General features: G+C 44.1%; 1 protein-coding gene across 11 annotated transcripts in view; it reads left to right on the top strand.

Annotated features, from left to right (window-relative positions):
- Window positions 1–22,987, top strand: part of PDZD2 (PDZ domain containing 2) — a 472,210-nt gene that overhangs the window by 399,889 nt on the left and 49,334 nt on the right. For all 11 annotated transcript variants that reach the window (XM_054685117.2, XM_016953479.4, XM_054685114.2 and 8 more), the window contains 7 exons: window positions 9,630–9,775; window positions 13,695–13,814; window positions 14,853–14,967; window positions 18,745–18,818; window positions 18,967–19,192; window positions 20,335–20,452; window positions 22,101–22,233. In XM_054685117.2, the coding sequence (XP_054541092.2) occupies window positions 9,630–9,775; window positions 13,695–13,814; window positions 14,853–14,967; window positions 18,745–18,818; window positions 18,967–19,192; window positions 20,335–20,452; window positions 22,101–22,233 (932 nt within the window). The remainder of the gene's footprint in view (window positions 1–9,629; window positions 9,776–13,694; window positions 13,815–14,852; window positions 14,968–18,744; window positions 18,819–18,966; window positions 19,193–20,334; window positions 20,453–22,100; window positions 22,234–22,987) is intronic.

The raw sequence follows: 22,987 nt of genomic DNA, 5'->3' as shown, positions 1-22,987 counted from the left end.
TCAAGACTATCCTGGCCAACATGGTGAAACCTCGTCTCTACTAAAATACACACACACACAAAAATTAGCTGAGTGTGGTGGCGTACGCCTGTATTCCCAGCTACCTGGGAGACTGAGGCAGGGGAATCACTTGAACCTAGGAGGCTGAGGTTGCAGTGAGGCCAGATCACACCACTGTACTCCAGCCTGGCAACAGAGCAAGACTCCTCTCAAAATAACAACAACAAAAAAGATACAGCTGGATTCATTAGTGTCTATTCATTACTATTACGTTTATTTTTTTTCTGCTTATTTAAAAAGATATTTAAAAGGAAGCATTTTTATGGGTCCCTGAAGGTGGCATGGGCCCTCAGCACTGTGCCTGCTGGCTTAGTGGGAAAGTCAGCCGTGGCTCCCCCTACAACAGTCATCTGGTATGGCAGGAAAAGGAAGAGTTTTGAAGCCTGGCAGAACCAGGTTTAGCCCTCAGCTCCTGAGTTTACCTTGTGACCGTAGGCTAATGATTTAATCTCCCTGAACTTCCACTCCCTCACCTGAAAAAAGAGGAGAACACCCTGACTTTGAAAGGCTGAGCAGATTTTTAAGAAATGCACACTAAAGCATTTAGCACAATGTGTAGTACATTAACGTTCAAAAAACATTCACGTCCCCTTCCGGCCACCCAGATTGGTGGAGAGGGCATGCCCGCACTGCTCCAAGTTTATTCTCAGAAAGATGGCAGGTTTAAGACGGTGAAATACCTGTTTTTAAGAAAACATCCCCCCTCTCCCCCTCTCCCCCTCTCCCCCTCTCCCCCTCTCCCCCTCTCCCCCTCTCCCCCTCTCCCCCTCTCCCCCTCTCCCCCTCTCCCTTCTACGATCTCCCTCTCTTGCCGAGCCTGGACTGTACTGCCATGATCTCGGCTCGCTGCAACCTCCCTGCCTCGGGCTCCCGTGATTCTCCTGCCTCGGCCTGCCGAGTGCCTGGGATTCCAGGCACTGCACCCCCACTCCTGATTGGTTTTTGTATTTTTGGTGGAGACGGGGTTTCGCCGTGTTGACCAGGCTGGTCTCCAGCTCCTGGCCTCAGGTGATCTGCCCGCCTCGGCCTCCCGAAGTGCTGGGATTGCAGACGGAGTCTCGCTCACTCAATGCTCAATGTTGCCCAGGCTGGAATGCAGTGGCGTGATCTCGGCTCGCTACAACCTCCACCTCCCAGCCGCCTGCCTTGGCCTCCCAAAGTGCTAAGATTACAGCCTCTGCCCGCCCGCCACCCCGTGTAAGAAGTGAGCAGCGTCTCTGCCTGGCCGCCCATCATCTGGGATGTGAGGAGCCCCTCTGCCTGGCCGCCCCGTCTGGGAAGTGAGGAGCACCTCTGCCCGGCCGCCACCCTGTCTAGGAAGTGAGGAGCCTCTGCCTGGCCGCCCATCATCTGGGATGTGAGGAGCACCTCTGCCCGGCCGCCCCATCTGGGAAGTGAGGAGTGCCTCTGCCCGGCCGCCCCGTCTGGGAAGTGAGGAGTGCCTCTGCCCGGCCGCCCCGTCTGGGAAGTGAGGAGCACCTCTGCCCGGCCGCCACCCCATCTAGGAAGTGAGCGCCTCTGCCTGGCCGCCACCCCGTCTAGGAAGTGAGGAGCATCTCTGCTGGACTGCCCATCGTCTGGGATGTGAGGAGCGCCTCTGCCTGGCCGCCCCATCTGGGAAGTGAGGAGCTCCTCTGCCCGGCCGCCCCATCTGGGAGGAAGTGAGGAGCGCCTCTGCCCTGCTGCCCCATCTGGGAAGTGAGGAGCGCCTCTGCCCGGCCGCCCCGTCTGGGATGTGAGGAGCACCTCTGCACGGCCGCCACCCCGTCTGGGAAGTGGGGAGTGCCTCTGCCCAGCCGCCCTGTCTAGGAAGTGAGGAGCGCCTCTGCCCGGCCGCCTGGTCTAGGAAGTGAGGAGCGCCTCTGCCTGGCCGCCACCCTGTCTAGGAAGTGAGGAGCGTCTCTGCCAGACCGCCCATCGTCTGCGATGTGAGGAGCGCCTCTGCCCTGCTGCCCCATCTGGGAAATGGGGAGCGCCTCTGCCCGGCCACCCCGTCTGGGAAATGAGGAGCACCTCTGCCCGGCCGCCACCCCATCTGGGAAATGGGGAGCGCCTCTGCCCGGCCGCCCCGTCTGGGAGGTGAGGGGCGTCTCTGCCCAGCCGCCCCGTCTGGGAGGTGAGGGGCGCCTCTGCCCAGCAGCCGCCCCGTCTGGGAAGTGGGGAGCGCCTCTGCCCGGCCGCCCCATCTAGGAAGTGGGGAGCACCTCTGCCTGGCCGCCCCGTCTGGGAAGTGGGGAGCGCGTCTGCCTGGCCGCCCATCGTCTGGGAAGTGAGGAGCACCTCTGCCTGGCCGCCCCATGTGGGAAGTGAGGAGCGTCTCTGCCCGGCTGCCCCATCTGGGAGGTGTACCCAACAGCTCCGAAGAGACAGCAACCATCGAGAACGGGCCATGATGACGATGGCAGTTTTGTCATCAAGAAAAGGGGGAAACGTGGGGAAAAGAAAGAGAGATCAGATTTTTACTGTGTCTGTGTAGAAAGAAGTAGACATAGGAGACTCCATTTTGTTCTGTACTAAGAAAAATTCTTCTGCCTTGGGATGCTGTTAATCTTTAACCTTACCCCCAACCCTGTGCTCTCTGAAACATGTGCTGTGTCAACTCAGGGTTAAATGGATTAAGGGTGGTGCAAGATGTGCTTTGTTGTTAAACAAATGCTTGAAGGCAGCATGCTCGTTAAGAGTCATCACCACTCCCTAATCTCAAGTACCCAGGGACACAAACACTGCGGAAGGCCGCAGGGACCTCTGCCTAGGAAAACCAGAGACCTTTGTTCACATGTTTATCTGCTGACCTTTCCTCCGCTATTATCCTGTGACCCTGCCACATCCCCCTCTCCGAGAAACACCCAAGAATGATCAATAAATACTTAAAAAACAAACAACAACAACAACAACAACAAAACTATAGGTAAATAAATTTGAAAAAGAAAGCAAAAAAAAAAAAAAGAAAGAAAACATCAATTGCCGGGCTCGGTGGCTCACGCCTGTAATCCCAGCACTTTGGGAGGCCGAGGTGGGCGTCTCACGAGGTCAGGAGTTCGAGACCATCCTGGCTAACACGGTGAAACCCTCAGGAGATCGAGACCATCCTGGCTAACACAGTGAAACCCTGTCTCTACTAAAAATACAAAAACAAAAAAATTAGCTGGGCATGGTGGCAGGCACCTATAATCCCAGCTACTCGGGAGGCTGAGGCAGGAGAATGGCATGAATCCAGGAGGCGGAGCTTGCAGTGAGCCGAGATTGCACCACTGCACTCCAGCCTGGGCGAAAGAGTGAGACACTGTCTAAAAAAAAAAAAAAACATCTGGCCGGGCATGGTGGCTCACGCCTGTAATCCCAGCACTTTGGGAGGCCGAGGCGGGTGGATCACCTGAGGTCAGGAGTTCAAGACGAGCCTGGTCAACATGGCAAAACCCCATCTCTATTAAAAATACAAAAAAAAAAAAAAAAAATTAGTTGGGTGTGGTGGCATGCGCCTATAATCCCAGCTACTCGGGAACCTGAGGCAGGAGAATCACTTGAACCCAGGAGGCAGAGGTTGCAGTGAACCAAGATTGCACCACTGCTTTCCAGCTGGGCAACAGAGCCAGACTCCATCTTAAAAAGAAAAAGAAAAAAAAGAATGTGATTGACAGAATGAGTTATTTTGTGCTCATGACTCAGAATAATTAGGCGGTGTTACACTTGAACGAGTTACAACATGGATTGGGGACTGAAAGGAGTGGTGATGACCAGCGGCTGAAAAGGAGAAGTCTGAAGGGAGCCGGTGACCAGCCCCTTCCAGCCCTGAGGAAGAACAAAGAGAAAGTCATTTAAGGCCTTTGTGTTTGGGGCGAGGGAGTCACAAGGGCACAGAGGAGGCCTTCCTGTTGTCCATCTTGGCAGAGTTGTTCAGGACCTTATAAAGGGTTCCCAGGGAGGTGCCCAGAACTCTGAGGAAATACAGGGGCCTCTGAAACCAGCGAGGTCACATTCCTCATTTTATGGATGAGACCAGAGAAGTTCAGAGAATCCCAAAGGTCACTCAGTCAATGCCGGGAAAAAGATCTGCCTCCCAGACAGAATTCTCCTTCCCTGCCCTTTGGCTTCTGGGGAATCTTGAAAAGAATTCTATTCCAGGGAATCTTGAAAAGAATTCTGTTCCCCGATCTGGGGCTTTATCAATACAGATATGGGGAGGGGGCGCTGGAGGGCCTCCCAGATGTGTGATACTCTGACTCTGATCCTACTACTTAATTCAGAACAAGTGGCATATTTGGCTGAGTAGCTATTCCAGGGCTGGCCACTGTTTGCCACAAATGGATGCCACCCTCTCCTCCTGTGTCCTTCCCAGACATTCAAGGCCACAACAAGGAAACGTAGCATGGAGGAGGAAGCATATGCAGGAATCCAGCAGAACAGGGTCGGTTCCCACATCCACCACCTCTGGTTACATGACCTGGGTCAGGTGACTTTCTTGGATCTCAGTTTCTTTATCCGTAAGGGTTATGTTTTGTATTTATTTTGCCAATAAACATGAGTGCCTTCTAGGTGCTGTGCCTTGTTGAAAGGTTGCTTTGGAAGAATGCATATGGCACTACCACTCCATGGTGTGGCAGCAAAAAGCCCTCGCCATGAGGCGGCTGCCACTGTTATTACCACTGTCATTTTCTTTTTCTTTTTCTTTTTGAGATGGAATTTTGTTCTTGTCTCCCAGGCTGGAGCACGGTGGTGTGATCTCAGCTCACCACAACCTCCGCCTCCCAGGTACAAGTGATTCTCGCGCCTCAGCCTCTTGAGTAGCTGAGACTACACGCGCAGGCTACCACGCCTGGCTAATTTTGTATTTTTAGCAGAGACGGGGTTTCACCGCGTTGGCCAGGCTGGTCTCAAACTCCTGACCTAAAGTGATCCACCTGCCTTGGCCTCCCAAAGTGCTGGGATATCAGATGTGAGCCACCGTGCACGACCTAACCACTCTCATCATTAATATTATGTTCGTTGTCATTTTTATTTTCATTCTTATTGTTCTCCTTCCATCTCAAGAGAGGAAGAATGGGTTTGAATGGGTTCAGACAGGAAGGCCTTCTAGGCTGGGCTTGGTGGTTCATGCCTATAATCCCAGCACTTTGGGAGGCTGATGTGGGCGGATCACCTGAGGTCAGGAGTTCGAGACCAGCCTGGCCAACACGGTGAAACCTCATCTCTACTAAAAATACAAAAATTAGCTGGGCATGGCGGCAGGTACCTGTAATTGCAGCTACTCGGGAGGCTGAGACAGGAGAATCGCTTGAACCCAGGAAGCGGAGGTTTCAGTGAGCTGATATTGTGCCACTGCACTGCAGCCCGGGCAACAAGAGCAAAACTCCGTCTTAAAAAAAAAACAGACGGCCTTCTAAAGAACTTATAGTCCCAGTGGGAGGTAGTACACACATACACATAGTGATGGGCACCATGAGGCACATACGAGAGGTACAGGGAGTGGAAGTCTGTCTGGATCTCAAGGATGCAAGATAAAGAGAGGCAGTATGCTGGGGGAATTTGGTAGACTGGAAGCAGGGGACAGCGGTCTAGACTTAGGACAAAATGAATGAGAGATGTTTAGGGATAATGGGAAAAAAATTAATTCAATAAGTTTTTGGCAGCTGTTTTTCCTCCCCAGCCACTTGAAAAAGCCAAGAGAATCTGACAGTCGCAATGCTTCAGTCCAGCAGAGTTTGTCAGAGTCATTAGGGAAACGGACATAGCAGAATTTTTGGGTGGGAGATGATGGTGCAGGGAAAGTTGGGTAAAACTTCACGTGATATTTATATGCTCCGCAGTTTTGGAAAGAAGAGGACAGATCTCTCCTTTGACAAGCATCAGGATAGATCAGCGAATAGAGTGGATAGTGGAAGATAAGTCTGGAAAAGTAATTTAGAGACACATTAAAGAGGCTTAAGGAATTGGGCTTTGATTCAGTGCTGTGAAATATGTTCATTCTAAAGATATTTACATGCAGATTTTTAATGTGATCAGCTCTTAATTTGTCCTGTAAACTTGGATATTTAGTTCATGTTTTCTTAAAATGAATCACTCTGGTATCCACATATCAGCATAGATGCTACTGTATGTGGTTTCTCTTCTGTTGATGACAAGTGCCTCCCTGTCAGCTCAAAAGGAATTTTCTACTAATAAATCTTTTTCAGATGAGTAAGCGTGCCAAGAGAGATTAATCTGGTCCTGAGTTAGTATTAAGTCATGAATTATTAAAGAGCTCCTGTAGAGGTTCCAACTCTTTCCACTAAGGTTTTGCCCAGACTGGCTCCAAAATGGCTAAAGCAACATCATCTCTCATTTCATGGAACATTTTTCTGATATTCTAACCTGGGTTTTCCTTACTTCATACCCCTTTTTTGTCAGCAGAGTTTCCTTTTAATTTTGGTACTTTCAGTTTATCTATGTTAATATCTTAGATTTGTGATCTTTCTTTTTTTTTTTCCCCCAAGACGGAATCTTGCTCTGTTGCCCAGGCTGGAGTGCAGTGGCATGATCTCAACTCACTGCAACCTCCCCTTCTGGATTCAAGCGATTCTCATGCCTCAGCCTCCCATGTAGCTGGGACTACAGGCACATACCACCACGCCCAGCTGTTTTTTTTTTTTTGTATTTTTAGTAGAGATAGGGTTTCACCATGTTGGCCAGGATGGTCTCGATCTCATGACCTTGTGATCCACCTGCCTCAGCCTCCCAAAGTGCTAGGATTATAGGTGTGAGTCACCGCGCCCAGCCTATGATCTTTTTAAGAACAAAATTTGTCTTGATTGCAAAGCAATTTCATATGTTTAAAAACCTGTATCACAAAATAAATATTTAACTTTAAAAAAAAAACAAACCTTTAATGGCATTCATTGCCATATGACTGTATAAGCTTTCTTCCCACTTTCTATCACTTTTAATAACTCATCAATACTTTTTAAAACAATAATCTTGTTTTATTCAGTGCAAAACTTTCAGAGTAATATTTAGGTAAATTGAAATTTTAGGTAATCAGATGAAACATTACCTAGTCTAGGTGATGAACTTGATATATGAGGAATCTGTATATACACACAAACACATATGTATATACATGTACACACGCAGATAGGTATTGTATATCATATAAACATTGTAATATGATTATAGCTATATTCATATGTAGTTGATACATCATTTAAGATTAATGTCCCTTAAATTATTTTAAAATAACATAATATAGACTAGGTATTGATAAAGTCTTTAAAATTGTTACTATAGAAGTTTTGTTTTTGTTTTTGTTTTTTTTGAGACAGTCTCTCACTGTGTAACCCAAGCTGAAGTGCAGTGTTGCGATCTCAGGTCACTGCAACCTCAGCCTCCTGGGTTCAAGCAATTCTCTGGCCTCAGCCTCCTGAGTAGCTGGGACTACAGGTGCACCCTACCACACCTAGCTAATTTTTTGTATTTTAATAGAGATAGGGTTTCACCATGTTGCCCAGTGCAGTCTCGAATTCCTGAGCTCAGGCGATCGGCCCACCTCGGCCTCTCAAAGTGCTGGGATTACAGGCATGAGCCACTGCACCCAGCCTAAATTGTTACTATAGAAGTATCTTTAAAAGAACACAAAATTTTAAACCATAAAGTTTTTAAAAAGACGTACTGTACTACATTAAAATTTTGAACTGTTTTTTCAAAATATACATTAAGACAGTGAACAGGCAAAGCGTAGACACGGAGAAGATATTTACAATCCATAGATCCCATAAAAGACCCTTATTCAAATTACATTAAAAATTTGAAAAAATGGGCCAGGCGCAATGGCTCATGCCTGTAATCCCAGCATTTTGGGAGGCCAAGGCAGGTAGACCACCTGAAGTTAGGAGTTCAAGACCAGCCTGGCCAACATGGTGAAACCCCATCTCTACTAAAAATAAAAAAATTAGCTGGGCATGGTGGCGTTCACCTGTAATCCCAGCTACTCGGGAAACTGAGGCAGGAGAATCACTTGAACCTGGGAGGTGGAGGTTGCAGTGAGCAAATTGCACCACTGCACTCCAGCCTGGGCAACAGAGAGACTCCATCTCAAAAAAATAAAAAGAAAACACCAATAAATAATAAATAAATAAATAAAAATGCCTATCAATCGATAAGAAAGACATCCAATTTTAAAATGGGCAAAAGACTTGTTCAGGCACTTTACAACTTTACGAAAGGAACACAGCCAATGAATGTATGAAAAGAATCTTGATCTCGTTAGTCATCAGTGAAATGCAATTTAAAAAAAACAAATGAATACCGTCATATTTTCCAGAATAGCCAAAATTAAAGACTGACACTGCCCAGTGTGACAAAGATGTGGAGATTCTAGAACTTCCCTCTGCTGGTGAAACAGCATGGGTAAAGCTGGACAGATGCTCGTAGTGTAGCCCAGAGACTCCACTCCTAGGTGATATCTAATGACATGTGAGAGAATATTTAGCAATGGGATATTCTAGATCAAGGTTCAGCAAGCTATAGTCCACAGCTTTGTTTGTAGGGCTCACAAGCTAGAAATGCTTTCTACATTTTTAGTGGGTTGTTAAGAAAAAGAAGAAGAAAAAGAATATGCAACAAAGGCCATTTGTGGCCCACAAAACCTAAAAACGTGGCAAAAAGCTTGCCAACTCTTTACCAAAAAAAGTGAACATACCAAAAAGTGTTGCCAAAAATCTTTGCTGACCCTTGTTCTAGATCTAAAACTGGAGACACAAGCCAAATGTCCACCAACAATAGAATGGATAAGTAAATTGTGGTATGTTTAGACAACAGAATGTGTTTAGACAATGGAATAGCCTACAGAATGGGGATGAACAGGCTATTGGCATGCAATACCGTGGTTGAATCTCATAAACAAATGCTAAGAACAGGAGCCAGACAAAAAGCATGTGTTGTGTGTATTCATTGATGTAAAATTAAAAACAGATAAAAGTAATCTGTAATGTTAAAAGCTGGGATAATGGTTACCCTTGGGTGAAGGATGGTTAGTAGCACAAAGGGTGTTTTTGAGGTTCTGGTTAATATTCTGCTTCTTGATCTAGGTTTTGGTTATGGGTATATGAAATTTCATTGAACTGTATATTTATGATTTGTGCACATTTCTATAAGTTGTTATACTTTAATTAAAAGTTTATTTTAAAAGTCGTGCCTATACTTGGAAAAAAAATATCTGCACCAACAATGAAACTATACCAATCACAAAATGATATTCCTCCATCATCAGGAAAAATTCTAATAGCCTTCTCACTATTCCCTTATCCACTAGAGCTACATCTTTTTGGGAACACACATTTACATTGCCCCTCATCTAATCTGGTCATTTCAAAAACTGGCAGTTTTTTCGTAGCCTGACACTAATGGCTTCAGCACGTAACTAGCTTATGCAGAGATTGCTATTAGGATGGGCTAGGCTCTGTGCTTTGAGTGTATTGGACGCTAGGCTTCTCAAAACCATGAAGGTGGGTGTAAATACAATGAGTTTATGCCTCTGGATGTGCTTACGATTCTTTTTGTCCCATATCAAACTATGTTTTCTCCTCTGTTTTCTCAAGGGGGTGTACACCGCCTTGAGTCAGTTGAAGAATATAACGAGCTGATGGTGCGGAATGGGGACCCCCGGATCCGGATGTTGGAGGTCTCCCGAGATGGCCGGAAACACTCCCTCCCGCAGCTGCTGGACTCTTCCAGTGCCTCACAGGTCCGACCAGGGCTGTGGATCTTTTCAAAGACCATAAGGGCTTACATGTTAAGAAGAACTGCCCATCCATACAGGCCAGGAGTGTCTGGGGCTAGAGAAGTGGGATAGAGAGAGACAGCAGACAAAGTGAGGTCTACCCAGAGAGGCTACAAAGAAGTCAGCCTAATACTTGAAAATAGTGGGGGGAAAAATCCCTTATTGGATCTCAAAATCTTCATCTCCTTCCTACTGTGTGTTTTGGAACCTAGAGGTGCTTTCAATTGCCAGGAGACGATGGCGTCTCATAGTCTGTGGTGAACCAGCATTGCTTGATTAATAGGAGCAGCCTGTGTCAGTGTAACAACTGTGTGGGTGGGTATGGGCACATGTATGAGAGAGGGAGTGTGCGTGTGTGCCTGTACATGCATCCATGGCTCACCTGGAGTCCTACCTGTTACACAGTAATGACTCAAGCAGCCAAGGTCATGGGGGGCTGTAGAGGGGGGCTGCACTACCTGCTCAAGTTGATGTTACAGAACCTGCTCCCGTCTGAGATCTGGACTCCACAGCCCTGCATGAGGGCCGCTCCTCCATCTCAGCATCCTCAACCTGGTAGAAACTGGGCAGGTGGTCTCCTAACCAAGGCTAAGGCAGGCTCAGTCCCTGAGAAACCTGTGGGGTATTCTTTGAGTCCTGGCACCACTAACCAAGGGGCTCAAGAGGAACCGTTAGCAGCTTGTCCCCAGCCCTATGATGAAGCAGAGATAGAGGACGGGTGTGGCAGCAACGACATCCACACGTGCTTGGAAAGCTGTAGAGGGTAGAGTTCTAAAGGACCTGGGTCAGGGCATCTGAGGCAGGCCCTTACTTCTGGTGTGTTATGACCCATTTACAGATGGAGCAACTGAATCTCAAAGGGGTTAAGTATTTTGCCCAAGGTGATATGCCAGAACCTCGTAAAGCTTTAAAGGTGCTCGAATCAGTCAATTATGTGTCAGGATAAAGTATTTCTGTTGCTTCCGATGCCCTTTATCTGACCAGGAGAATAACATGTGCCCATGTTTCAGGGACAGTTGCTCATCAGCCCATTTTGGGTTGAATTCACCCAAAGGCAACTTGAGGGGCATTGGGGCATTGAGTAAAAGCAGAGAAAAAACTGGCATGGGACCAGTCAAACTTGTCCAGGCCCAGGACTGCGACCTGCTCAGAATGGTCCTGTTGGACCCACAGAGTCAGGGGAGATCAGAACATTGGAAGATGGCCTGTCAGTCGTTCTATTTTTTATTTTTTGAGACTGAGTCTCACTCTGTTGCCCAGGCTAGAGTTCAGTGGTGCGACCTTGGCTCACTGCAACCTCCACTTCCCGGGATCAAGCAATTCTGCCTCAGCCTCCCAAGTACCTGGGATTACAGGTGTGTGCCACCACACCCAGCTCATTTTTGTATTTTTAGTAGAGATGGGGTTTCATCATGTTGGCCAGGCTGGTCTCAAACTCCTGACCTCAAGTGATCCACCTGCCTCGGCCTCCCAAAGTGCTGGGATTACAAGCATGAGCCACCGTGCCCGGCCTTGTCAGGCTGTGTGAAAGATGAGAGAGGGTTTACAGCCATCATGGCCACAGATCGAGTGTTGAGGTAATTTCTTAACTGACCTGCTGAGGAAACCCGACAGCATTTGTAGCCCAGAAGCATCCATTTCTAACCACACTTCAGGGATTGGGAAGCCCAGGCCAGGGTAGAAAGTTTGAAAGGAGAGTTTTTCCCTCTCTTTTCAAGAAAACTGTCCTTTCTCTTGTCTCCTCTTTTTATTTTCTGCCCTTTTTCTCCCAGGATTCATCTTTCTTTTTTCTTTGTCTCTCTCCCTCCACTATAAAGTATTACCTAGAACCAGGCTCATGCCCGTAATCCCAGCACTTTGGGAGGCCAAGGTGGGAGAATTGCCTGAGCCCAAGTTCAAGACCAGCCTGGGCAACATGGCAAGACCTTATCTTTAGGAAAAAAAATTTTTTAATTAGCTGAGTATGGTCGTGCATACCTGTGTTCCCAGTTACTTGGGAGGCTGAGGCGGGAGGATCGCTTGAGCCCAGGAGGTCAAGACTGCAGTGAGCTGTGATCACGCCACTGCATTCCAGCCTGGGTGATAGAGTGAGAGACCCTGTCTTAAATAAACAAATTAAATAAATAAATAAGTATTATCTAGATTCGACCTCTCCAGTAAAACTTTCAGCAATGATGGAGATGTTTTTTATTTGTATCGTCCAATATGGTAGCCGTATATGTCTACTGAGCACATGAAAAGTGGCTAGTGGGGGGTGTATTTTTAATTTTAATATAGATACCTACAGGTGGCAAGTGGCTACCATGTTAGACAGCACAGGTCTAGAAAGTTCAAGGAGATCCTGGAAACTCTCTGAGAGATTGGTGAAGCCTACAGGCCTTTGGTTCCTTCTGGTTCCCAAAAGAGAGATGGAGTGAAGTACTGCTGAAGATTGGTGACCAGAGAAAGAGTTCCCTTAGGAGTTCACACACAAACCTCTGTATTCAAGGACTGAAAAACCCAGACTATGTTTGGCCATCACTGCAATGGTTTCATTAAAAGGGCAGTAACCTTGCCAAGCCCACATCATTTTTTTTAATGATTGAAAGTCTGGGAGGCCAACATTGTTGGCAGATATTTTGTAAAACTGCAAAAAAGAAATAATAATAATTGTTCTAAGCTGCCAAAAATACAAAAATATCACTGGGGACATCTAATTTTTGTGTTTGAATGTAGTATACACAGAGATTCAGGATAAAACTGTTTTGTGATGTCTCTTTTCTCATATTAAACATAAAGTGATTTTTTTGGCTTAGGTAGAATATCTGCATCAGTGAAGAAGTTTATTATTCTAAGAAGAATAGCAAGGAGCAAGATTATAGAAGTGCTTTGGTGATAGAGTCATTTGATCTCTTTATGTTCTAAGGAGCGCAGCCTGCTTACACGCATGTATATTATGGGTGATGGACACAAAAAAGGGGTGAGATTGGAGCTGCTGCGTGTCAGGAAGGGAAAGTGTGGCTCATTATGGGAAAATACTTTATTTTCCAAATGTGAGAGATGAGAACTGAAGCTGCTGCCGTCTCTCAGTGGGATGTTTTATGTGGAATAACAGTTGTCTGGGTTTGTGGTTTGGGTTTTATAAGAAACAAGGGCTTGCTGAGTTTTTGATCGAGTGAATTAAGCTTAAAATGGCAAGATACTTTCTAACCATGATGGTGAACTTGGGATGGAGGCAGGGGTGACTACCAAGGGAAAGCCCGACCACAGGTGGTCATCCTGTATCACTGAGGCCTCTTGTTTCTGCTTCCTGACTCCATTCCAGATGTAGAATCTGTGGAAGGAGGTCAAGGAAAGAGCAACACAAGGTGCTTAAGATCCCCAAGCAGTTCTTTATGTGGGGGAAGAAGTCATGGCAATCTGTTGTAGTAGGGGCTGTTCTTCCGATAGTTTTTTTGAGACGGAGTCTCACTCTGTTGCCCAGGCTGGAGTGCAGTGGCACAATCTCTGCTCACTGCAACCTCCACCTCCCAGGTTCAAGCGATTGTCCTGCCTCAGCCTCCTGAGTAGCTGGGACTGCAGGCATCCACCACCACACCCAGCTAATTTTTGTATTTTTATTAGAGCCGGGGTTTCACCATGTTGGCTAGGCTGGTCTCAAACTCCTGACCTCAGGTGACCCACCTGCCTTGGCCTCCCAAAGTGCTGGGATTACAGGCATGAGCCACGGTGCCCAGCACCTGCGATAGTATTTATAGGAAACTTTTTTAAGTCACTGAACCAGAGAGAAATGTCTAGTACTGAAGACATCTAAGATTTTCAAAGTCTGAGTGTATTTTTCTGCCAGATACCACAATAGAACAAATGAGAGTAATCTCTGACCTTGCCGTGTGCTGACTTTTAGGAATACCACATTGTGAAAAAGTCTACCCGCTCCTTAAGCACGACTCAGGTGGAATCTCCTTGGAGGCTCATTCGGCCATCCGTCATCTCGATCATTGGGTTGTACAAAGAAAAAGGCAAGGTGAGCTCTTTTCTGCAGACTGTTCTGCCTTCTGGGTGAATCTTAGCACACATTTTTTGTTTTATTTTATTTTATTTGTTTTTGTGTTTTTGTTTTTAGAAACAGGTTCTTGCTCTGTTGCCCAGGCCGGAGTGCAGTGGTGCAATCATGGCTCACTGCAGTCTTAAACTCCTGGGCTCAAGCAGTGCTCCCACCTCGACTTCCCAAAGCACTGAGATTATAGGCATGAGCCATTGCACCCAGCCACACATGTTCTTTAAATGGTTACTTTTTATTTGTCTTTACATGAAATGAAAAGTAACAGGTATAAAGAAGGACCGCTAAAGTGGCCTCTGTATGGATTCAAGTGGATTCCCTGGCATTCTGTACTATAGGTCTCAGTGTGAGATGGCCATGCCCTCTTTGCTCCTACGATGTAAGGAGTCACCAGCACTTGGCTGCTAGGGCCAGAACCAAGGGTGCAATGAATGACCCTCAACTTTTATCTCCAGTGAAAGAAAAGCAGAGCCTGCAGCTTCAGGGAGTACCCTTGGTTATCCTTTTGAATGAATTTCATGGCGTTGCCATTATCATAAAGGAAATGATATGAATAACTTGACATTACACAAAAATCAAAATATTCATTTTGATATTATACAAAATGGAAAGACTAAAACAAAAGAAAACAAATGTGGCACCTGCATGTAAGTGGGAAATGACTCTTAAGAGCTATTTAGTGGATCCATATGAAATTGCCATTTGTGGAGGTCAAAGATTGTCAAATATTGGCAATTTGGTATGTTTCTGCCTAAAACTTTTTCCCTTAATGTAATGCATGGCTAGTGCAGCGTAAATAGATCTGAGGAGGGGAATAAGGAAGAGAACACAAACTTGAGTTTGCAGCTAGTTGCCTAGTTTAACTCCAGGCCTGGTTAGGGAGGGCACTTCAGTTAAATACTACAATGGGACAGATGCCTTCAGTTAAATACTACAATGGGAAAGATGCCCTCAGTTAAATACTACACTGTCAATCTGGACTCTCATCTGCTTCGGATCTAGGGCCTTGGCTTTAGTATTGCTGGAGGTCGAGACTGCATTCGTGGACAGATGGGGATTTTTGTCAAGACCATCTTCCCAAATGGATCAGCTGCAGAGGACGGAAGACTTAAAGAAGGTAGGGGAAAGCCTCTTGTATCCTCAGTGACAGTGACTTTGATCCCATGAGAATCTGCCTCTTCACAAGATGTGAGTGAATGCCACAGTACCTAGTAGACCTGGGCGGAATCTGCCTGGCATAGTCAGTGTAACCTGAGCTTCACTTTCCCTAGTTGTAAACTTGGAATATTAACACCTGCCTTGAAGAGTGGTTGTCAGGATTACATGAGATAATATGTGGAAAGTGGCTTAATATTTCTGTTGGGGTCTTTAGTGTCTTATCTTGTCAACTTGGTCTGATCATGTTCCTTTCCCTGAAAATTTTGAGAGTTTGGGGTCCATTCTTACCTTAGGGCTGGTGTGGAAGCAGAGCGCCTGGTCATTAGTGGATATTTAATATCTTGCTACAGAAATCAACCACCACATAGTCTGGTTCCTAAATGAACATCTTTTTTTTTTTTTTTTTTTTTTTTTTTTTAATGAGACAGGGTCTCAATCTATCACCCAGGCTGGAGTGCAGTGGCATGATCATGGCTCACTGCAGCCTCAACCCCCTGGGCTCAGGTGATCCTCCCACCTCAGCTTTGCGAGTAGCTGGGACTATAGGTGCACACCGTCATGCCTGGCTAATTTTTGTATATTTTTGTAGAGACGAGGTTCCACCATGTTGCCCAGGCTGGTCTCAAACACCTGGGTTCAAGTGATTCGCCCACCTCAACCTCACAAAGTGCTAGGATTACAGGCATGAGCCACTGTGTCTGGCCCTAAATGAACATCTTTTAATTCTCAATAGCACCTGCCATTTTGCCATATGCGAATATACTAGACAAGTGCTTCTGAATGCAAATTAAAGTAATATTGAGGTGCCAAGTTCTACCTTGCAAATAATTTTTTTAATGTTTAAATATATCATTTTATAGTGCTTTAAACACTTAAAAAGCAATTCCACATATTCAATTATTTCACTAACTGCCTTGCAAACTTGTCAAATTGGCATTTTGGAGTGACCATCTTAGAAACAGAAAAGTGACACTCAGAAATGTTAAGTGACTAGAAACTTGTCCCATCCTTAGTAAAGAGCAGAAGTGAAATTTAAACCCAGCTTTGTGATTCCAAGTTCAATTCACTTTCCCACCTTACTTGAGAAAATAAAATATAAATAGGCCAAAGTTTCCTTTCTGTACAGACACAATAGCTGCTTTTGATAGAATATCTAGAATAGATATACATATCTTTATATTTTCTGTGAAATGTTTATCTGGATTAAGTTTATATACTTTTTATAAAGAAGAATTGCCCAGAAGTTCTGAACACACACACAGGTATATACATATATATATTTATTTTATTGTACTTTAAGAGGCAGGGTCTTGCTCTGTCATCCAGGCTGGAGTGCAGTGGTGTGATCATAGTTCACTGCAGCCTCAAACTCCTGGGCACAAGGGATCCTCCTGCCTAAGCTTCCCAAGTAGCCAGGACCACAGGTGTGCACCACCGTGCCCAGCTAAATTTTTTTTTAAGAGATGGAGTCTCACTATGTTACCCAGGCTGATCTCGAACTCCTGGCCTCAAGTGAATGTCCCACCTCTGCCTCCCAAAGTGCTAGGATTACAGGCCTAAGCTACAGCACCTAGCCTGGACATATTTTAAATAGCATTCACCAGAGCATGAATCCCGATTTTTTCCTCTCACTTATTAATATACTTCCTTCATGAAATATTTAAAGTAGAATATTTTTAGTTATCTTCAAAAATGCTGTGACTGTTCAGTTCAATTGACCTAAACTTCAGGTGCTTTTGTGTTATACGGGTTCTTTTTTTGGAACTGATGAGAATGAATTGGAATCTCCTATTTTTTAGGCAGAGCAACCATCGAACCCTGTATGCTAACAATAAGACATGACCAGGCTTCATTCTCCCACGGCAGAATATTTATTTCTGTCTCTTAGAGGAAGGGTTAACTCCCAGGTGGTGTTTGTGTTGAGTTTTAGAATAATATAAAATTCTAGCAGAGCATTTTTATAATGGATGTGCCATGTGTTCACTTAATTGAAACTCATCCTGCAAGGCTGGTAAAATGGAGCAAAATGGGGGAAAAAAATCAATAGTTAAGAAAGGTTAATAGCACTTGATTCTCCTAAATAGCGTTTTTTTCATATGTGTTCATTTACAAGAAACGTAAGTCATTGGAGTGGATTTCAACCTGTTGAGTGATACTTCTTTAAAAAACTTTGCATACATTTTAAGAGTGCGAGTAATCATTTTAATATTTGCTCCTTTTCCCCTATGGAAACAACCTAAAAACATCCACCTCCTCACCTAATTGAGTAATTGGTTATGCCAGATTTTTAAACAGAGATTACTTCACTTATTTTATAGCTTCTGTAATTGCATTAAGGGGAAGCCACATAACAAATGCATGGGGCACAGCTACATTTTTGTAACTCATCTACAGGATTCCTTGAATTGTGCACACAGTGTGCTCCTGGGATTGGCTGTCTGCGAGAGGTGACAATGTGTGTTCTTATGCTGCTTTGCACTTTCTTATAGGCGTACAGAGTCCCTCTTCTCTACAGCAATGCTGTGCAAAGTTCATCTGTTCTTCTCTCTGGGGCATCTTTGTAGTGTTTTTGATGAACTGTTATTCCAAAAAAGCAGGCCATGTCACAAGAGTGCAAACCAGAAACGAGCTCTGATAAGTCAACAGGATGTCCAAGTTCTTTTATATTCCTAGCAGACACTATCAACAGCTTGAAAAACGACCTGACTGTGCCGCCTTAGAGTTAAAAATAATAGGAGAGCTGGGGCAGGGGGCCATGTGCGAGCATATTCCTGCACATGCCTGGCAAATTAACATGACCCTGCAGTCATCTCTGAGATAGAAGCTTATAGTAAACTTGCCAGCTTACTGACAGAGAACCTGGAACTACATCAGTAAGATTATTTTTGGGCCGGGAGCAGTAGCTCACACCTGTAATCCCTGCACTTTGGGAAGCCGAGGCGGGCAGATCACTCAAGGCCAGGAGTTCAAGACCAGCCTGGCCAACATGGTGAAACCCTGTCTCTACTAAAGATACAAAAAAAAATTAGCCATATATGGTGGCGTGCACCTGTATTCCCAGCTATTCAGGAGGCTGAGGCATGAGAATAGTTTGAACCTGGGAGGCAGAGGTTGTAGTGAGCTGAGGTCATGCCACCGCACTCTAGCCTGGGTGACTGAGCCAGAGCAATACTCTGTTTCAAAAAAAAATTTTTTTTTTAGTAAAAAAAAGACTATTTCTGGGCTGCCATTGCTCAGTAATATTTTAGCAAGTTTTTGTTATCATTAAAGCCATTTTCCATACACCATGCTGATTCTCTGTGCTTGGGGAACTTGTCTTTCTACAAATATAGGAGTGACTTCTCAAATGTTATATGTGTTCATGCCTCATTGCCAGTGGGTTTAAGTTTTTAAACAATGACTATGAGGAACGCCTTTGAACTAGATTTCTGCAGTTTGATTTCGAAACATAGGACATCTGTTGTCAAACTTGGCAATGGCTAAAAAAATAAGATTTTCATGCTTCCCATAGTTATTTTAATTGAAGATTGAAATACAGAATTACTGCGAAAGAATATGCGTTGTCATTAATTGTCCCATTTTGTGACATTCCTGGGAGCTAAGCTAAACAATAAAAGTTATTTTATATGGTAGTAAATCAGGGACCATATGGTATCCCATAATAAGTCTGACTGAGCAGTTAAATTCCAGGAAATTAAAGGCTAATGTTAATGTAATTCTCACATTTGATCACTAGGGGATGAAATCCTAGATGTAAATGGAATACCAATAAAGGGCTTGACGTTTCAAGAAGCCATTCATACCTTTAAGGTAACAACATTCTTATTGATCTCCTTTATCCTATTTTCCTTCCTTTATTTCCTTCTGGCTTGGGTTTGGTGAGTTTTTTTTTTTTTTAACCCTTTGATATAAGGACATTCCAAATGTTTCAGCCCACCTTTCCTCACTGTTTTCTCAGCAAATCCGGAGCGGATTATTTGTTTTAACGGTACGCACAAAGTTGGTGAGCCCCAGCCTCACACCCTGCTCGACACCCACACACATGAGCAGATCCGCCTCCCCGAACTTCAATACCAGTGGGGGAGCCTCGGCGGGAGGTTCCGATGAAGGCAGTTCTTCATCCCTGGGTCGGAAGACCCCTGGGCCCAAGGACAGGATCGTCATGGAAGTAACACTCAACAAAGGTGATAGCAGCTATTCCTTACCTTTGTCTCATTTCTTGAATAACATTTTGGAATCTGTTGTTAGCTTAATTCTTCCTTGTTGTTCTATGAATTATTCCTTTGGTACAATCTTCTATCAACAACACGTGGTCTCTGCGTGGGACAGTGAGGTCAGGTAGAGAGATGTTAGTCACTTTAGTCAAAGTGAAGGGAAGTTACCAGTAGCATGGAGCTCTCTAAGCTCTCCCCATGAATCACTGTGCGTCAGAGGCTTGTGTTTAAAAAAAAAAAAAAAAAAAAAAAAAAATCACTGGCCAGGCACAGTGGCTCATGTCTGTAATCCTAGCACTTTGGGAAGCCGAGGCAGGTAGATCACCTGAGGTCAGGAGTTTGAGACCAGCCTCCCCAACACGGCGAAACCCCGTTTCTACTAAAAATAAAAAAAAATTAGCTGGGCGTGGTGGCAGGCGCCTGTAATCCCAGCTACTCGGGAGGCTGAGGCAAGAGAATCGCTCGAACCCGGGAGGCAGAGGTTGCAGTGAGCCGAGATCGTGCCATTGCACTCCAGCCTGGGCAACAAGAGCAAAACTCCGTCTCAAAAAAAAAAAAAAAAAAAAAAATCACCGATGAGCTTAAGTCTAGGGCTAATATAAAATTTTAAAGAACAAAAGATTACAGTTAAGGGTACAGTTAACACTAGCAACTAGAATTCATGCATGGTCACCAAATCTTACTGCTTTTCATCCCTGTTTCTTTTTCCTCCCCACCTACTCTAGAAACATGATGGAAGATTAAACAACCAAGAGAGTATTTGTTAAAAAGAAAAGCAAAAGAAAGCTTGAGTTTGTGTACCTAGAATAAAAACGTTACTTGTAGCCTGCCTATTTCTAAAAACAGATATGAGGAGGTTAGTTAGACTAAGCAGAGAGTTGACCGTTGGATAATTCAGTCCGTAACTAGCTCCCAGGTTAGCCATGGGCTCATTCTATTAACAGCAGTGGCAGTGTTGACAAGGAAAAGCTGGATTTACATTCTGAGTCTGGACCAGAAATAAACGGTTATTGGTCTGAATAGATATTAATTCTGTTTCAAATCAGTTACACATTTTTTCTAGTGATTGTGTAATTTTTGTTTTTATTTTCTTTGAATGGTGCCTCTCACAGAGCCAAGAGTTGGATTAGGCATTGGTGCCTGCTGCTTGGCTCTGGAAAACAGTCCTCCTGGCATCTACATTCACAGCCTTGCTCCAGGATCAGTGGCCAAGATGGAGAGCAACCTGAGGTTTGTTGTTTGCCTGATAGTGTAAGGTTCTGGAGTGTTCATAAATATGAAATATACACGTGTGATATTTGTTCTATTACTTTCCTTTGAGGGATGTTGAAGCTTTGAATTCTTTCCAAGAACGTAGCCAAGACTACAATTAATAGCATCTCCAAAAATGTAAATGTTAATATAAATGAAATTTGGTTGAATTTGAGAACTCTAGATCTTGGCTTCCCTACTTATTTTGTTCTATTTGGTCTCAGAAGTCCAGTTTCAGAAACTTGACAAGATACAACTCTATACAGATATCTATGATTAGCTCAATATTTTCTTTCATTTTATATTCACATATGTAAAATTCATATGAAATACTGGAACTGCTGAAATGGTTCAGAATCACTTGATGCCAAACAGTCCTGAAATTGTGCCCTTGAATAGGAGGCATTTCTTATTAAGTATGCTCTCAAACTTTTCCTGTCATTTTCATTCCTTGTTGAATGGCCATGTCTAGGTGTCTACTTACTGAAGTCACTGAGTGTCTGATTTCTTAATCCAGATAGTTGAGTTGTAACATGGGCGTTCTGTTTACACAAGAAATATCTAGGTGTTCTATTATATAGAAATTGCAGTGAGTCAGTGCCCACCTAAACATCACAAGAATGTACGTGTATTGCACAAAGCACCCTGTGCTAACAGTTTCATCTTTCCGCCCTGTAAACTTCCAAGTCCTTTAGTGGTTAAGGGATTGTCAAAATGGCATTCATTGAGGTTGCCATTTTGGGGCCCTGTTAATAGCTTATATTATGTTTTTAGTTAATCATTAGAGTAAATTTCCATATGAAAAAAAATTTAGCAAATCATCCAAAGTACATTAAAGAAAATATACTTTTAGAACCCAAGGAAAAAAATCCTTTAATGACATCCCAAGATGATGTTTCTTTCTTGAATGATTCCACATGTCTGGAGCCTGCCAAATGAACATTCTTCAAATCCCATATAAAGAGTCTTTGTTCTCTCCTACTGACTTCTCTCCCTGTAATTTCCAGTCAAAATGGGCAACTTGTCCCCAATTTCTCATTTGTTCAAATTTGAAACGTTTTTACAAATGCTTGGGTAACCTTTGAGCCTCAGCTATTTCCTCCTTAAGTTATATTATAATAATCATTTCAAGATGGTAGGAAGAGAGAACTGCTGGTGGTCGAGGGGTTCTGTCATGTGATGGTTGACAGTCAGACGGACCCGAGTTAGTTCAACAGTGTGTGACATCTGGGTGACCCCTCTGAGCCTGTGTTCCTATCTGCACAATGGGAATAATTTTACTTACTCAAAGCTTTGTTATACAGCATGCTTTGTATAGTGCCTGGCATATAGTATATGCTCAAAATATGGTAGGTTTCATCATTGTCCTTATTATCAATTTTATTTGACTTTGCTGTTTCTGAAAATGCCAGTAAATATGCATAATGACCTTTGCCCACTTAAAATCGAATGTGTTTTTATGAATGTGTTGCATTTTTACATGTATGCCAACGGGAAAAGATATCATGTGCTTCTTTAAAGTATTCAGAAAAGATTTCATATTATAAACCTATCCTAGCAAGAAGGCTATTTTAGCTTTAAGAAGCTGGCTGCTAACACAGAGTGTGGATTCTGTTGCCCTCCCTAGCCGCGGGGATCAAATCCTGGAAGTGAACTCCGTCAATGTCCGCCATGCTGCTTTAAGCAAAGTCCACGCCATCTTGAGCAAATGTCCTCCAGGACCCGTTCGCCTTGTCATCGGCCGGCACCCTAATCCAAAGGTGAGGTGGTCCACCCTCTTCTGAACGTGGGAAGATGATACACCTTCCTAGGATATCGTATACTCTTTGGTGAGATGGTTTTCCCAGCTGGGGATAGGCAGGCAACCTACGGGTGGTTCATGTGGGAAATGAATCTCTAACCTGGACTTTGTCTTCACAGTCTTAGAAAATCTTACTGGAACATTTTGACAATGTTATCTGGTAAATTTGAAACTTCTGTGGTGGGAGGTAAGAATGCTGTGTTCTGAGTACTGGCTTTTTGAGCTCTGGTGAGATACTTAACCTCTTTGGGTTTTTGCAACAACAGAATCTGCAAGCCTTGGACTGGACGATCTCTATGACCCTGTCAGTTTCAAGATAAGAAGGCTTTTCTTACCACATCTTTTGTTTGGCCATATGTTGGGAATTCTCTCATCTTTAAGTTTAATGTTGAATAATTAATTTATTTTTAAAACAGTTTCAGTGAATTTTAAACTTTGTTCAATTAAGAAATGAGGGCCAGGCTTGATGACTCACTGGTAATCCTAGCACTTTAGGAGGCCGAAGCAGGAGGATCACTTGAGCTCAGAAGTTTGAAACCAGCCTGGGCAACATAGTGAGACTTCATCTTTATTTTTTTTAAATAAGAAATAAAAAGAAATGAGAAAGTGTCAAGATAAGTATAAAAATAAATTGTTCATAATAGTTGGAAAGAAAACTATTTAGAATTTAACTTGGGTAATATACTTAATTAATTTAAACTGTTTCTGTGTTT

This window comes from Pan troglodytes, chromosome 4 (genome assembly GCF_028858775.2).
Source record: "Pan troglodytes isolate AG18354 chromosome 4, NHGRI_mPanTro3-v2.0_pri, whole genome shotgun sequence".
Taxonomy (NCBI): domain Eukaryota; kingdom Metazoa; phylum Chordata; class Mammalia; order Primates; family Hominidae; genus Pan; species Pan troglodytes.
This window is presented reverse-complemented; position numbering and strand designations above follow the sequence as displayed.